Source organism: Apium graveolens, chromosome 2, assembly GCF_009905375.1.
Source record: "Apium graveolens cultivar Ventura chromosome 2, ASM990537v1, whole genome shotgun sequence".
NCBI classification, from domain to species: Eukaryota; Viridiplantae; Streptophyta; class Magnoliopsida; order Apiales; family Apiaceae; genus Apium; species Apium graveolens.
In genome coordinates, this window is record NC_133648.1 from 151,627,579 (window position 1) to 151,642,487 (window position 14,909).

Below are 14,909 nucleotides of genomic sequence, written 5' to 3' on the forward strand. Positions count from 1 at the left end.
GGATTGTTCCGCACACAGTGATATATTATAAAGTACACATCTAATGTATAAATAATAGATATGCATACGTTACGTTGTTAACTAAACACCGTCGTAAATAATTTAACATTATATTGGTACTTCAACACCAGAAATTTGTGAATGGACTGAAACATCTTCTACATCCTATGCAATAAATTTTCATCACGTTACACTTATATATATAAAGTAAACAAATTATAATAAACAATAATATATTTGACTTAAACATCACGTACAATCAAAATATTTGTTATTACCACAATCATCAAACCTGAAAAAAGAAGAGGAATTGTAATAAAATAAATTTATAACTCTAGAATTTAAATATTCATTGAACATAAACTATTTATAGGGCCATTTTTTGTATATTTTAGTTAAATTATTAAAAAATATACTTTATTTATTAATCCCAAAAAGTTGAATTTTGAAAAACTTTAGATGTCGAATTCCAAATTGCTAGAAAACAACTCGTATCTCACACAAGTTATTATGCTAATTACATTATATGTAATTACAAATTAACTCATTATTTGCATAAAAGAAAAGGTTGGGAATTCTTGTCTCACACTAGTTTTAAATTTAAATGGAGATGGCAGATATACAAATAATTTAGCAAAAAAGAATTCCATTGCCGAATTTTAAAGGGCTGAACGTTGTGGGAATGCGTCTAGGCTGTTTGGGGATTTATTTCCAACACTAGGTTGGTGATTTCAAGGATGTTTCAAGGCCCCTGTAGCTTAGCTGTTTGGGTGTCACTGATAACCAATATGTGAAACTTGACAGAGTATACATGCATACAGCATGCCAGTGACCAATGTACCCAATTCCAAGCATTGAATCCTTCCCATGATCCCATCACTCCGGTCCATAGCTCAAAATATATGTGGACGTTATCCAAGTCCCATTTAGTAGCGAGACCCAAATTTACAAGACGAGGAATAAAGATGGTCACCTGAAAATACGATTTGAAAAAAAGTCCTATCGATTCAAGAAATTACACTGTACAAATATTTTTCTTAATTTCATGTATCAGCATCTTCATACATTTACAGCAGTAAATGTTATCCGGAATACTAAACACCTCAAAAGCTGCAAGAGCACAATTGTGAACTATCCTATCAACTGTCAAACTGCTCTCTTGCATACTGCGTACGACTTTTTAGCAAAAAACTTCCAAGCAGGTAGGCATACTAGGACTTTTTTGCAAAAACCTTCCAAGCAGGTAGGTTAATGTACCAAGTTGACACACGATATACTGTCATTTCTCTTCATGTAATATATCAGATCTTTGGTTATCTGATTTGCTATCCACCTCAACAGAATTACGACCCTCCTTGAGGGATTCAACTTCCATACTAGCACTGCAGGTCTTCCTGTTTCTACGATCCTACAAAAAAATCAAAAGTAATTACTAGATGACCCTGTCTCTCCGAACTACTATGAACATCTTACCAGATCCAATTTGGTGGACTTGTTCACCTCCATCATAATATCATATTTGCAAAAGAGTATATATTTGACATGGTTTTCAAGACTCCCAACTAGTCACGAATAAATATAACTCGTAATATCATATTTGCAAAAGAGTGTGTATATATATATATTTTCTTGACAAAAAAAAATATAACTCATGATTTGTAAGCTTACAGTGAGATATGCAGGTGCTATTGTGATGTAATCTACGTGATATAAGCATGCAGACCATTCAGCACTAGGTTTCCAGTAAAATCAATTACACAAACTTGAGCATTTTTGGCTGCTGTTTTTTTGTTTTTGGTTTATATGCAAAATTAACGAATTGTATCTTAGTACGGATTGACCTATTGAAATTTAAAATCGCATAATCTTGAAACCATATAGAAAAGCGAAAAATTAACAGCTATAAAGAGAATAATAACTCCAAAAGAACTGATGAGTACCTCACGATGAGGAAATTCATCTGCTTCTAGCATCCGAACAACTTGACTCATTTTTGGCCGTTTCTGTGAGTCTGGATCAACACACCTAAGTGCAACCAGAAGTGCACATTTCAAAGCACGTGTCGGAGGCTTAATTTCAAGATTTGGATCCAAAACTTCCTCAGCTCTTCTATCCCCAACCATCATTTTCAGCCATTCAACCAGGTTAACCTGTCACATGCATACGAACTTGATAGGTGCAAGACAATCTACAAGTGGACTCTTATCTTTACTCCCAACTAAAAGAAGAGATGGATAGAAATTGACAGAGAAATCAACAGTACTGACTTAGTACCTCATTGGCAGGCCGGCTATAGTCCACCGGGTCCCTTCCAGTAATTGCCTCCAGAAGGAGAACCCCGAAACTATAGATATCACTCTTTTCATTTAGCAAGCCAGTGTTAGCATACTCTGGCGCCACATAGCTGGAAATCACATAAGATGCAGATGTTTAAGACCAAGATGGTATGACAAGCTTTAATTTCTTATCAAAAGGCTAGTGTACAAGTGGTATTAAGAAAGATAATACATACCCAAATGTCCCCATTACTCTGGTAGTTATGTGACTTTCTCCTGAATCTAGGAGCTTGGCCAATCCAAAATCAGAAACTTTGGAATTGAATTCATGATCAATCAGGATATTGCTAGATTTTATGTCTCGATGAATGACTTTAGGTTCAATAGCTTCGTGCAAGTAGGCAAGACTGCAACCCCGTTGTAACAACCATTCACATGGTTACAAGAAAAACAACATGACGAACAGCATAGTAAATTTTACATGCAGAGAGATGTACTGACAGTAAGAGTTAGATGAATGATCAACTAAGTTTAAAAGGTCCCAATGGAAATGCAAGATATTGCAGCAAGTAATTAGGCAGAAAAAGAAGACTATAGAATATTATTTACTGGACCAAAAAAGTTGAATGTTTAAGCAACTTGATCAGAATGTCTTACGCTTTGGCGGTACCAAGAAGGACCTTCATACGGGCTTCCCAAGTAAGGCTGCCATGTTCACGCATGGCCCCATGAAGCCATTGTTCTAAGTTGCCATTATTCATATATTCATAAACCAGCATCCTGCATATATAAAAATAAATATAAAGATTGACATCAAAATAGAGTTAAGGTGGAAAGTCCTGATATAGAAGTAAACTAATTTACTGGTAACTTGAATTTTGTGTTTCTCTTTCAAGAAAACTTAAGTACATCTTTAAGATTACAAAACCTAACTGTTGTGTAAAAGCTTAAAGCTTACCTATGAACTCCTTCTACACAATAGCCAAGAAGTCGTACAAGATTTTTATGCCGAACATGACCAATAGCTTCCACTTCAACTCTGAATTCTCTCTCCGCCTGCCCACTACATAAAAAGTAACAAGATATCTGTAACAGAATATGCAATGAAGTAACAGTAAAGTTGAGACTTGAGACTTCAGAGTCACGGGTGATTTTCCACATATTTCAAGATTATAAACTTGTACTCACAGATTATTAAGAAGCTTCTTTACTGCCACTTCAGTTCCATTGACTAAAGTCCCATGATAAACAACTCCATATCCGCCCTCCCCAATCACATTTTCAGCTGAAAAACGATTTGTTGCAAGCTGAAGATCTCTGAGGGTAAACCAATGACCCCACCCAAGATGTGACATTTCTGGCAAGCCAATTAAAGGAGAAGCTGTTGCATATGAGGACTGCTTCCGGATTGTACCAGAACTCCCTTCCCCTGATAGCGAACTACAAGTCCTCTCAGGATAATACATAGAACTGGACTGGCTGTCAGCATCACTTGATATACTCCTTCCTAGGTGCGCTAACATGTTCTCGGAATTCTTACCACTTAATTTATCAGGTACTGAAACAACTAAACTTTCTGAGTGATCATTTATATTTTGGACCCCTACTCTGTCAACCTTAATATCTTTAGAGGCGTAAGGTATTTGAGGGTCATTGTACTTCTTATTATTCCTTTTAGATCTTTTTCGACACGTGACCCACAAAGATAAGATACACAAAATCAACCCTATAGACACACCGACGCATATGCAAACAACCACCCACAATCTACTGCCCAGAACTTTCTTATTTAATTCTGTGTTTAAATCCCCGGAAGCCATTCTGTTAAACTGATATAAAAAAAAATGCTCCGCAATCTCAGATTTCTGCAAAATTAACCCATAGCCCCTTCTCGATCCGAAAATGGGTCAAGTAACTGAAACAATTCAAATATCGAGTATATTCATATAATTGTTAATGAGAAGTCTAAAATGTTGCAACAGAAACAAAGTTGTAGTGTCTAAAAATTAGAGTTGGTAACAATCTTAATCAAACAGAATAGTGTTAGAACATCGACTTTATTACAATTTGAAACCAAGACACATCAAACATTTGCTACTAACCAAGACAAGTCAACTAATAAATTAGTTACATACCACACCAAACCTCAATACAATCCACAGCACTTGCACATACATTTTCATGTAATAATTCTTGTAAACACAATTTAAAAACCAACTAAAGCCCACAACTTTAAAACATAGAATCAAACACAATACTGTAACAAATCTAAATCTTGGAACTTGGGGTTCAAGCAAATCAAACAAAAAGGGCATTAATTAAGATTAAAAGAAAGAAGTTACCTTTGTGAATTATAATTGAAGTGATTGAGCTTGAGATTCGATATGAAAATGAAAAAATGGGTTGTTTTTGAAGAAGTGGGGTTTTGCAAAGCATAATAAATTATGAAATGCAGAGGTGGAGCTCAGAAGGTGAAGAGGCGGAGTTCGGAAGCTAGAAAAACAAATTAGCCGTGCGCACGATTTAGTTCGGCTCAGTTCTCACGGAAAATCGTTATCAAATTGTTTATGTTAGGTTTAATTCGGTTTCTAGCTATTAATCATAATCGAATCATTTGAAACTGTTATTTGCGGTTGATTAACCATTTCTTGGTTTCAATTTTTTCGGGTTTTTTTTAATCGAAAATTACTAGCTTAAATCCCGTGAGATGCACGAGTTCTCGTTAATATTTAAAAATCAGAGTTAGTAATATATCAGCAAATCAGAGTTAGTAATATATGATCAGCAAATACTGATATTCAGATTAAACAATATAACAAGTCAATAATTATTTTAATTAAACAAGCAGTAAAATTTCTCGCCCAGGTCACCTCGCGTACGCGAGATGCCGAGACATTCGCCCAAATCGCCCTTCGACCTGACCCGACCCGAGTCGAGTCGTGTCGTGGCGAGGCGGCGCACATATGTGTGCACGCGTGAGGCACATAATAACACCATGCACACCCACATGCCTTAGTAGTTGGTATACTACTTTTGCATATGGTACTATATAAAGCACTACACCCCTCTTTACTTAATAAATATGGGACAAAACCCACAAACCCATTTCAAGCTACTAACTTCACCTCAATTTCTGTATGGATTACACTAAGAAAATGACTTAGATCCAAACATGAAAGTTTAAGTCCTCATTATAAAGAACAACCTCCAATAATTAGTTTTAGGAAATTACATCAAGAACATGTCTAAAACATGTCTCAAACTTTCCGTTTTCTAACAATCCCCCACAAGTCCATACATAAATGCATATCAGATTTTATCATAACTTGCTTTTCAAAGTCGGTACCCTTCCAGGTTTGAACCCTTCTAAGTCCCCTAATTCGATGGCTATCGGATATAGATGGAATGTTTCAGCTTAAATCTCTATCCGTTTGGTGTAACCACACTCCATAGATGACGAAAAGTCAAAAGGCTATGGCGTAGATCTACGGCTTTGAGACATTATGGTCGTGTCTCGATCCTGTTCGTCGAATGCTTGAAGGAATAACCCTTTCCTCTAATTGCGACCTCACAATTGCATTCGCTTAGCTGGGCATCTCCAAAAATGTACTGCCAACATCTCGTCTTACGACTTGACCCCATTCAGAGTTTATAAATCCTGACACAGTATGTGGTCCATCAGTATTTATCAAATCCTGATCCAAAACTGTTTCCATCAGATTTTATTAAAACTCTTGCTCACTAGCAGTTCAAGTACCTCTTAAGGTTTATAAGGGATAGACTCAGATACATAAGTATCTAAATGTATATGGTAGAGGTACTACCAATTCATCCTTACAACTTATTATTACCACATTGAATACACTTCGAGGGACCTCCTCTCAGGTGTATTGGGTTCCCGCTGTTGATGAATCATGATGGGTTACAAGTCTCATCCCCAACCTTGACTTAAGGACTACAGCATGCTCAAGGCCCTTAATCAGTGGATTAGCTATATTATCTTGAGTTCATATGAACTCTATAGCAATAATCTATTAGAAACAAGATCCCCTATAGACTTTAGTCTAACTTGGATGTGTCTCTTTGTCTTAGCGTTATATTTCACACTTCTGATCTTTTCGATAGTTGTACGACTAACATAATGAACAAAAATGGCTGGAAGCGGCTTGTTTACTACAGGTAATATAGACATAAGCCCATATAGCCATTCAGCCTGCGTCCCCGTGGCATCAAGTGCACACAACTCAGGCTCAAAAGTAGACCGAGTAATCAAAGTTTGTCTAGAATACTTCCAGGACACTTCTCCACCCGCAAGGGTAAACACATATCCAGTCACTCAATTGGAACTGAATTTCTTAGATATCCAACTTGCATCACTGTACCCCTCGAGTACCCTCGGAAAACTCCGATAATGCAAGCCAAGGGAAATAGTTCCCTTGAGATATCTAAGAACTCTATCATGTGCCTCCCAATGAGTCTTATTTGGATAGCTTGTATATATAGCTAACTTAGACACATAATAAGAAATATCTAGTCGAGTCATATTAGCACGATATTGCAAACTCTCAATAATCTGAGAATACCTTAACTGAGACATAGGAACTTCTGAACTATTCTTGACTAAGGCGACTTTTAAATCATATGGTGTACTAGCGATTCTACAATTTGAATAACCGTACTTCTCAAGTATAGATTTCTCTATATAATGAGACTATGACAATATTATTTCATCAGTTGACTGAGTCAACATGATCCCAAGAATCACACTAGCTTCACCCATATCCTTCATTTCAAAGTGCCTCTTCAAGAAACTCTTTGTCTCGTTAATAATCTCAATATTGGTTCCAAACAACAATATATCATCTACATACAAGCACACAATCACACAATCATTACCTTTAACCTTATAGTAGACACACTTGTCACTTTCATTAACTAAAAACTCTAAGTCTAAAATAGTTTCATCAAACTTTTTATGCTAGTCTATAGGTGCTTGTTTAAGGCCATAGATGGACTTGACTAGTCTATATACTTTCTTCTCATTACCAGAAGCAACAAATCCCTCAGGATGATCCATATAAATCTCTTCTTCAAGGTCACCATGAATAAAAGTTGTCTTTACATCCATTTGATGGATGATAAGACCATGTACGGAAGCTAATGCAATAAGCATTCTGATTGTTGTCATTCGGTCAACATGAGAGTATATATCAAAAAAGTAAATGCCTTTCCTTTGCTTAAAGTCATTAGCAACTATCCTAGTCTTGTACTTATCGATTGAGCCATCAGGGTTTAGCTTCCTCTTGAAGATCCATTTACATCCGATAGTAGAACACCCAGGAGGGAGATCAATTAACTCCAATGTTCCGTTAAAAATAATTGAGTTAATTTCATTCTTCACCGCGCCTTCCTAATGCCTTGACTCCGAAGAATCCATGGTTTGACGGAAAGTTAAGGGCTCATCGTCAACATTGTAAGTGATAAAATCACTTTCAAAGTCCTTGACTAACTTTGCACGCTTACTCTTTCTATGCTCCTCTACTTCATTAGGAGTAGAGCTACTACCAGGATCCGTCCCCAGATTTGTCATCTTTTCCACATGATCAGGAATAGAACTCGATGTGTGAGTGGGATCATCCTCAGAATTACTCAAAGGTATACCAGTCTTCATAGGGAACACTTACTCAAAGAAAGTTGCGTCACGAAACTCAACTATTGTATTCGCCACAATACCATCTATGTCAGATTTTAATACTGAAAATCTCATAACAATAGTGGTTTCAAGATAGCCCAGAAAGATACAATCAACATTTTTCGGACATAGTTTCTTTCTCTTGTGTTCTGGGACAAGCACCTTAGCAAGGCACCCCCACACACGAAGATAACTCAAACTTGTCTTACGTTTTCTCCATAATTCATAAGGTGTCTTGTCCATATATTTCAGAGGAACTCTATTCAGAATATGGCAAGCCGTATTTAGAGCCTCTCCTCACATGTACTTAGGCAACCCAGAATTGATCAGCATAATGTTAATCATCTTTAAAAGTTCCGTTCTTTCGTTCTGCCACCCCATTAGACTCAGGTGTGTATGGTAGAGTAACCTCATGAACTATACCATTGCTTGCGCAAAATTCATTAAACAAGGTACTCGTATACTCACCACCTCCATCATATCTCAAACATTTAAGTACTTTTCTAGTTTGTGTTTTAGCTTCATTTTTATACATAATGAATTTATCTAGTGCTTCATCCTCATGTTTAGCAAATAAACATAACAATATCTACTACAATCATATATAAAAGTAATGAAATATCTACAGTGATCTTTAGTCAGCATACCACCGAATTCACATATATCTGAGTGAACTAAATCTAACATGTCTGAATACCTAACAACATTATAAAAAGGTTTCCTTGTTTATTTAGCAGTTACACACAGTTGACACTTAGATTTCTCATTAATGGCATGCTTTGGAATCAACTCTAAATTCATCATATTCTTTAGAGCACCAAAATTTAAATGACCAATTCGTAAGTGCCACAAATCAGATGATTCAACACAATTAATAGAAGGTATAGCACTATCATTAATAAAATCACCCAAAACGGGTTCAGCATTTATCAAAAATAAACCGTCAGACAAGTAACCCTTGCCAAAAAATGTATCAGTGTGAGTAATAACAACTTTATTACATTTCAAAGAAAGTTCAAATCCGTTCTTAACCAAACAACTTCCACTTATTATATTTCTACGAATAGAGGGAATATGATGCACTCGAGTGAGAGATAGAATTCGCCCAAAAGCAAACTTCGTGTCCACATCTCCTATTCCAAGCACTTGTGCAGCACTAGCATTCCCCATCGTCACTGTCACTCCATGAATCTGTTGATAAGATACAAACAAACTAATATCAGCACAAATATGTACATTAGCTCTAGTATCAATCAACCACTCATGTGACAGATAAGTGGAAAGTAGTACAGGGTTGTAAGTAACATACCCGTCATCAGTTCCAGAGGCAACAACCTCACCAATGACCATGTTAGCTACAGGCCCACTCGTTTTTCCAAGTCCAAGCACAGTATTTGCTTAAGCTACCACTCCAGCTTTCTTAGCTTTCTTACTTGGACAGTCCTTACTCCAATGACCAACCTATCCACAAGACCAACATGGTTTGTTTTCCTTTGGTTTCTTAGCCTTGTTCTTGTCAGGTTTAGTGTTAGACTTCTTAGTGACTACCTTTCTTTTATGTCCTACAGTCACTACATTCACCTTCGAGCTCCCATGTTCAGCAGGCATCACATGTCCTTGTTTGGACTTGTGTTGCTCCTGCACAGATATGTCCAACATCAAGTTAGTCCATGTGACCTCTCCATCTGTCTTTTCAGGGAGAGAGAAAACTATTTCCAAGACCTAGGGAGTTTTTTAATCACTGACATAACCCGAAACTTCTTGGGCAAGACCATACCGGACTCACCCAAAGCATGAACCAACATCTCAAACTCATGAACATGTTCAATCATGGATTTTCCATCCACCGGTTTGAAATCAAGGAACCTAGCCACATAATACTTCTCAAGTCCTTGATAATAAGTATTGTGGGTTTGGTCAAACTTATCCCATAAGACCTTAGCAGTATAGGCATATGATGAATAAACATCGAACAAGATGTTCGCCAAGGCTTCCAAAATGGCTTCCCTAGCCACCCATCCTTCTCATCCCATCAAACATAAGCCTTAACAGATTTAACCTTCTCTTGATCCAACACAGAAGGATTATACTGTACCACTGGCCATAGATCCTTAACTGTTAACCAGAGCTTCATCTTTTTCTGCCAACGAGAAAAAGAAGCTCAACCACTGAATTTATCAGGCATACCCGATAAATCAATTGGCTGGGGAAAACGATACGTCATCCAATCATATGGTAGCATTACCACCATAACCAGAACCAGTCTCAAGAGTTTCAGGAAGATCAGCAGTTTCGTTAATCATCTCGATGATTACATAATATAACAGTTAATCTCTTCAAGATTGTAGGGTAATAAACTAACACTACACACACAATGAGGCAGTTATATAAATCACAAATTAACAAGAACATGAAATAAACCAAATTACGAACCAAAACACGAAGGCAAACAAGAAGATAAATTAGTATCTAAATTGACAAAGATGGATAACAACACTTATCTCTAACAGAATCTTTAATAAATCTGAAAGAGCCAAAAACAGCTGAGGCGCCTAACCTTCGAGAAATCTAGACTATTTTTGAAGAGATTATTGCCCCACTTACGCTGTGTTGGGTTGCAACAATATCACTTCCAGGATACAACAGTACAGAGCAATTCGTCCATAGTTACGTAAAGCTCAATGACGACCTAACCTTAGTTCGCCCTGAAAACCTATGCTAATATGTATGTTATGGAGGAGAAAAAAGCGAGAGAGATAGCAGCTAGGGTTTCACTATTATGTGATTGACATATATATCTTCCAAACATTTTAGTCTGTATGTTATATAAAATAAAAATGTAACTGAAGATATGCATTAATAAAAATAAATATTCTGACTTAATATGCATTTAATAGAATATTTCCAGAAATGTAACCAGGATCCAGACACGCATCGGGATTTATTACAGCAAATCCTGACTAGTCAGCCATCAGGATCTGACAGTGTCAGTAAATCCTGATCATCCAGCCATCAAGATCTGACAGTGTCAGTAAATCCTGATCAGTAATATTCCAGCAAATCAGAGTTAGTAATTTCTGATCAACAAATACTGATATTCCCCGTTACACAGATTCAATATTCAGATTAAAATAATATAACAAGTCAGCAATTATTTTAATTAAAAAAGCAATAAAATTCCTCGCCCAGGTCGCCTTGCGTATGCGAGACGCAGAGACATTCACCCAAGTCGCCCTTCGACTTGACCCGACTCGAGTCGTGTTGTGGCGTGGCGAGGCGGTGGCGCGCGCGTGTGTGTACGTGTGAGGCACACAATAACATCATGCACACTCACATGCCTTAGTAGTTGGTATACTAGTCTTGCACATGGTACTATATAAAGCACTACACCCCTCTTTACTTAATCAATGTGGGACAAAACCCACAAACCCATTTCAAACTACTAACTTCACCTCAATTTCTATATGGATTACACTAAAAAAATGACTTAGATCCAAACATAAAAGTTTAAGTCCTCATTACAAGGAACAACCTACAATAATTAGTTTTAGGAAATTACATCAAGAACATATCTAAAATATATCTTAAACTTTCCGTTTTCTAATATTTCACAGTATGACTTAGAAGTTTAATACCATGATAATTACTACAACTCCATGCATCTCCCTTATTTTTATAGATTGGCACTACCATGCTAAGCGTCCATTCCTGCGGTATATCACTAGTCCGAAGTATAGTATCGAATAATCTTGTTAACCATTGCTCTCCCTCTTCACCTAAACATAACCATACCTCTATAGGTATTTGATCAGGCCCCCATACCTTTACCTCTACCTATCTTCTGTAATGCTCCCTTAACTTTAGCTCTTTTTATTGAAAGCTGAACACTAAAGTCAAGGTGAGACTCATGAACTTCTCCTAACTCCCTAACATTGATTCTCTCCTCATTAAATAACTCCTTAAAATAGTTATGCCATTTGCTTCTAATATCATAATCCTTCACTAGCACATTTCTATTAACATCCTTTATAAACTTAACAAAACCTAAATCTCGTCTCCTCATTTCTCTAGCCTTCACTAATTTATAAAAACCATTTTGACCTTCTTTTGTACCAATGTGATTATACATAACCTCATACGCCTTTGATTTTGCCTCCGCTATTGTCTTCTTGGCATTACTTATTGTTAAATGCACAGACATCAAACTATTTATATTAGGTTATATATTAAATAATGTAATATACATAATTAAACAACTTATTATTTTAAGTCATATAATATTATATAAATGGTTTGTATTTTCGGTTCGGTTATAGGCATAAAACTGTAACCGTTACCAAATTGTTACATCGGTTAGGTTCGGTGTGGTTCAAATTTTTTTCGGGTTTTAACCGGTTTCAGTTTTTTCGATACGATTTTTCTATTTTTCGGTCCAATTTTAATTTTTCAATTTTCATTTGCTCATCTCTATAAAAAATGCCTAGGCCTAATATACTACTATACTTTCATCACAATTTTTTTTTAAATAAAGGGGTTTTGTTTGGAGATACATTTATATTTTAAGTCCGAATGTAGAGGGCTAGCAGTATAAATTGAACGATTAAACAATTAATCGGCCAATTAATCATAGTTCAGACAGTTTTTGTCTCCACTAATTGAAAATCGGGACAATATACATTTTTTTAAAAGCGGTAAAAAGTCGGTCGATTCGGGTCGAAAATCGGCCTATTCGACCAAAACATGAAATTAAAAAAGAAAACTTTTTTAAGAAAATATGAGATTTAAAATAATTGTTAATATTTAATAATAATATATTGACTTATGTGGAATATCTTCTACCCCTAAATTCTCATAAAATTATGCAAATATTTAATAAATGAATTAGTTTTTTCATTTAAATTACTCTCATATCTTCAAAAAAAATTGCCCGATCGATTCATTCACTTCTTTTTTTTTTGTAATTGATTTGATATGTAACTAATTTTACAAAATTATGAATTGATATATATTATGTACTACTTTTCTCGCACCTAAATATTGAGGAGTAATTATTATGTAAAAATCACTTGAATATCAAATATTAACTAATGATTTTTTTTATAAATCTTCTCTACATATTATAATAACAGGGATCGAAGAGTTTCCAAAATATTTCATGCTATTTTTGTTAAATTCTCATTTATTTGATTTTTTATTAAAATATTTTCTAGCATTTAATGACATAATTATAATCATTAATTACAACCAGTAATTTATATATCAAATTTATTTAATTTATTTATGTGAAAGTTAAGCAAACCTTTTTTAGCATTAAAATTAGGAAATTGTTAAATAAACTCCATTTTTTACTATTTAAGTTTGATTATTAAATTTTAGACATTTTTATTACACATTTGCCCATAATTTTTAATAATGAAATTCTTGGAATTTGTCTTTGTCATTAGTAGTTATGTCATTTACAATACATTGGAGCTTAAATAGTTAACTAGTGTTTTTTGAATTTTATTATCAATTTCCTAATATTAAAATTTTAATATAAAATATTTATTATTAATCAAAATATTTTTTAGGTAAAATGATGACGTAAAATTATGTGGCACTACACCAGATATGGCCTATTACGATATAACGACTCATATATTTTTATTATTTAAATATGTAATCGAAGGTCTAAGTTGGGGTGTTTCGACTTTGTAGGTTCTAGTCGGAAAGCCCAAGAGTTGGCGTTGGTCTAAAGATAGCCTAGTGGACAGTCGACGAGCTCAGTAAGGTTCCAATCGAAGGACCTGAGTGTTATGTCATTTACAATACATTGGAGCTTAAATAGTTAACTAGTGTTTTTTGAATTTTATTATCAGTTTCCTAATATTAATATTTTAATATAAAATATTTATTATTAATCAAAATATTTTTTTAGGTAAATTGATGACGTAAAATTATTTGGCACTACACCAGATATGGCCTATTACGATATAACGACTCATATATTTTTATTATTTAAATGTGTAATCGAAGGTCTAAGTTGGGGTGTTTCGACTTTGTAGGTTCTAGTCGGAAAGCCCAAGAGTTGGCGTTGGTCTAAAGATAGCCTAGTGGACAGTCGACGAGCTCAGTAAGGTTCCAATCGAAGGACCTGAGTGTTGAAGTCGAATCCAGGGTAATTTAGTGGTTAGGCGATAAAGCCTGAGCATCCGTGTCGGCTCAAGGTCAATCGGTAATGTTTGTAAAGCTCTGCAAGGCAAGTACCCCTGAACAAATCTTTTACGGTTCAGTATATATAGATAGTTGTTGATTTAAATTACGTACTGGAACAGAACGATTTAAGTTATGTATCCCCTGGGTTTTAAATTGTGTTGTTAACTTGTGTTTTGGGGGAAAAGTAACTTCTGAAAATACCTATCTCTAAATTTTGAATAAAATGAAAATGTTTTGGAAGTGTGCTGTGATATAACTGTTTTGACAAAAGATAGGTAAGTGATTTGGAAAACTGGATAAAAATGATCAGATAATTGGATAAGTGTGCGCAGGAGGCCCGTAACGGCCTGGAAGTTAGCGTAAGAGGCGAAGTGGTTGCGCACCTTATTATAACCACCAGCCCAGCGTGACAGGGACCTAACTAGTCTCTAAGTTCTGGAACAAGTTTTCATAGGATAGCCAAGATAGAGTTATCCTATGGAGATAGCCTGATCAACTGTCTCACCAGGGATCATCCAATACTTTTATATCTGAGCAAGTTTTATGAGTCCTGTGATGGGACAAGTTTTATGGGTCCTGTGATGGGACAAGTTTTATGGGTCATGTGATGGGACAAGTTTTATGGTTCTCGTAACAGAACAAATGATTTTGGGTCTCCGTAACGGGACAAATGGTTTTATGGGTCCTGCAATGGGACGGAAGATTTGAAAATGAAAGTAGCATGCTAAAATTGAACTCTGGTATTT

The 14,909-nt window shown here is 35.5% G+C and overlaps 1 protein-coding gene across 1 annotated transcript; it reads right to left on the reverse strand.

The window, feature by feature from the left end:
* Window positions 1–980: 980 nt before the first annotated feature.
* LOC141707924 (putative receptor-like protein kinase At2g42960) lies at window positions 981–4,848 on the reverse strand. The gene is made up of 8 exons (XM_074511369.1): window positions 4,619–4,848; window positions 3,465–4,191; window positions 3,235–3,339; window positions 2,934–3,056; window positions 2,513–2,683; window positions 2,275–2,404; window positions 1,941–2,150; window positions 981–1,408 (listed from the first exon to the last, which is right to left on the reverse strand). The coding sequence occupies exons 2-8, from the start codon at window positions 4,094–4,096 to the stop codon at window positions 1,280–1,282; spliced, it is 1,500 nt and encodes a 499-aa protein (XP_074367470.1). The 5' UTR covers window positions 4,097–4,191; window positions 4,619–4,848; the 3' UTR covers window positions 981–1,279.
* Between the last annotated feature and the right edge of the window lie 10,061 nt (window positions 4,849–14,909).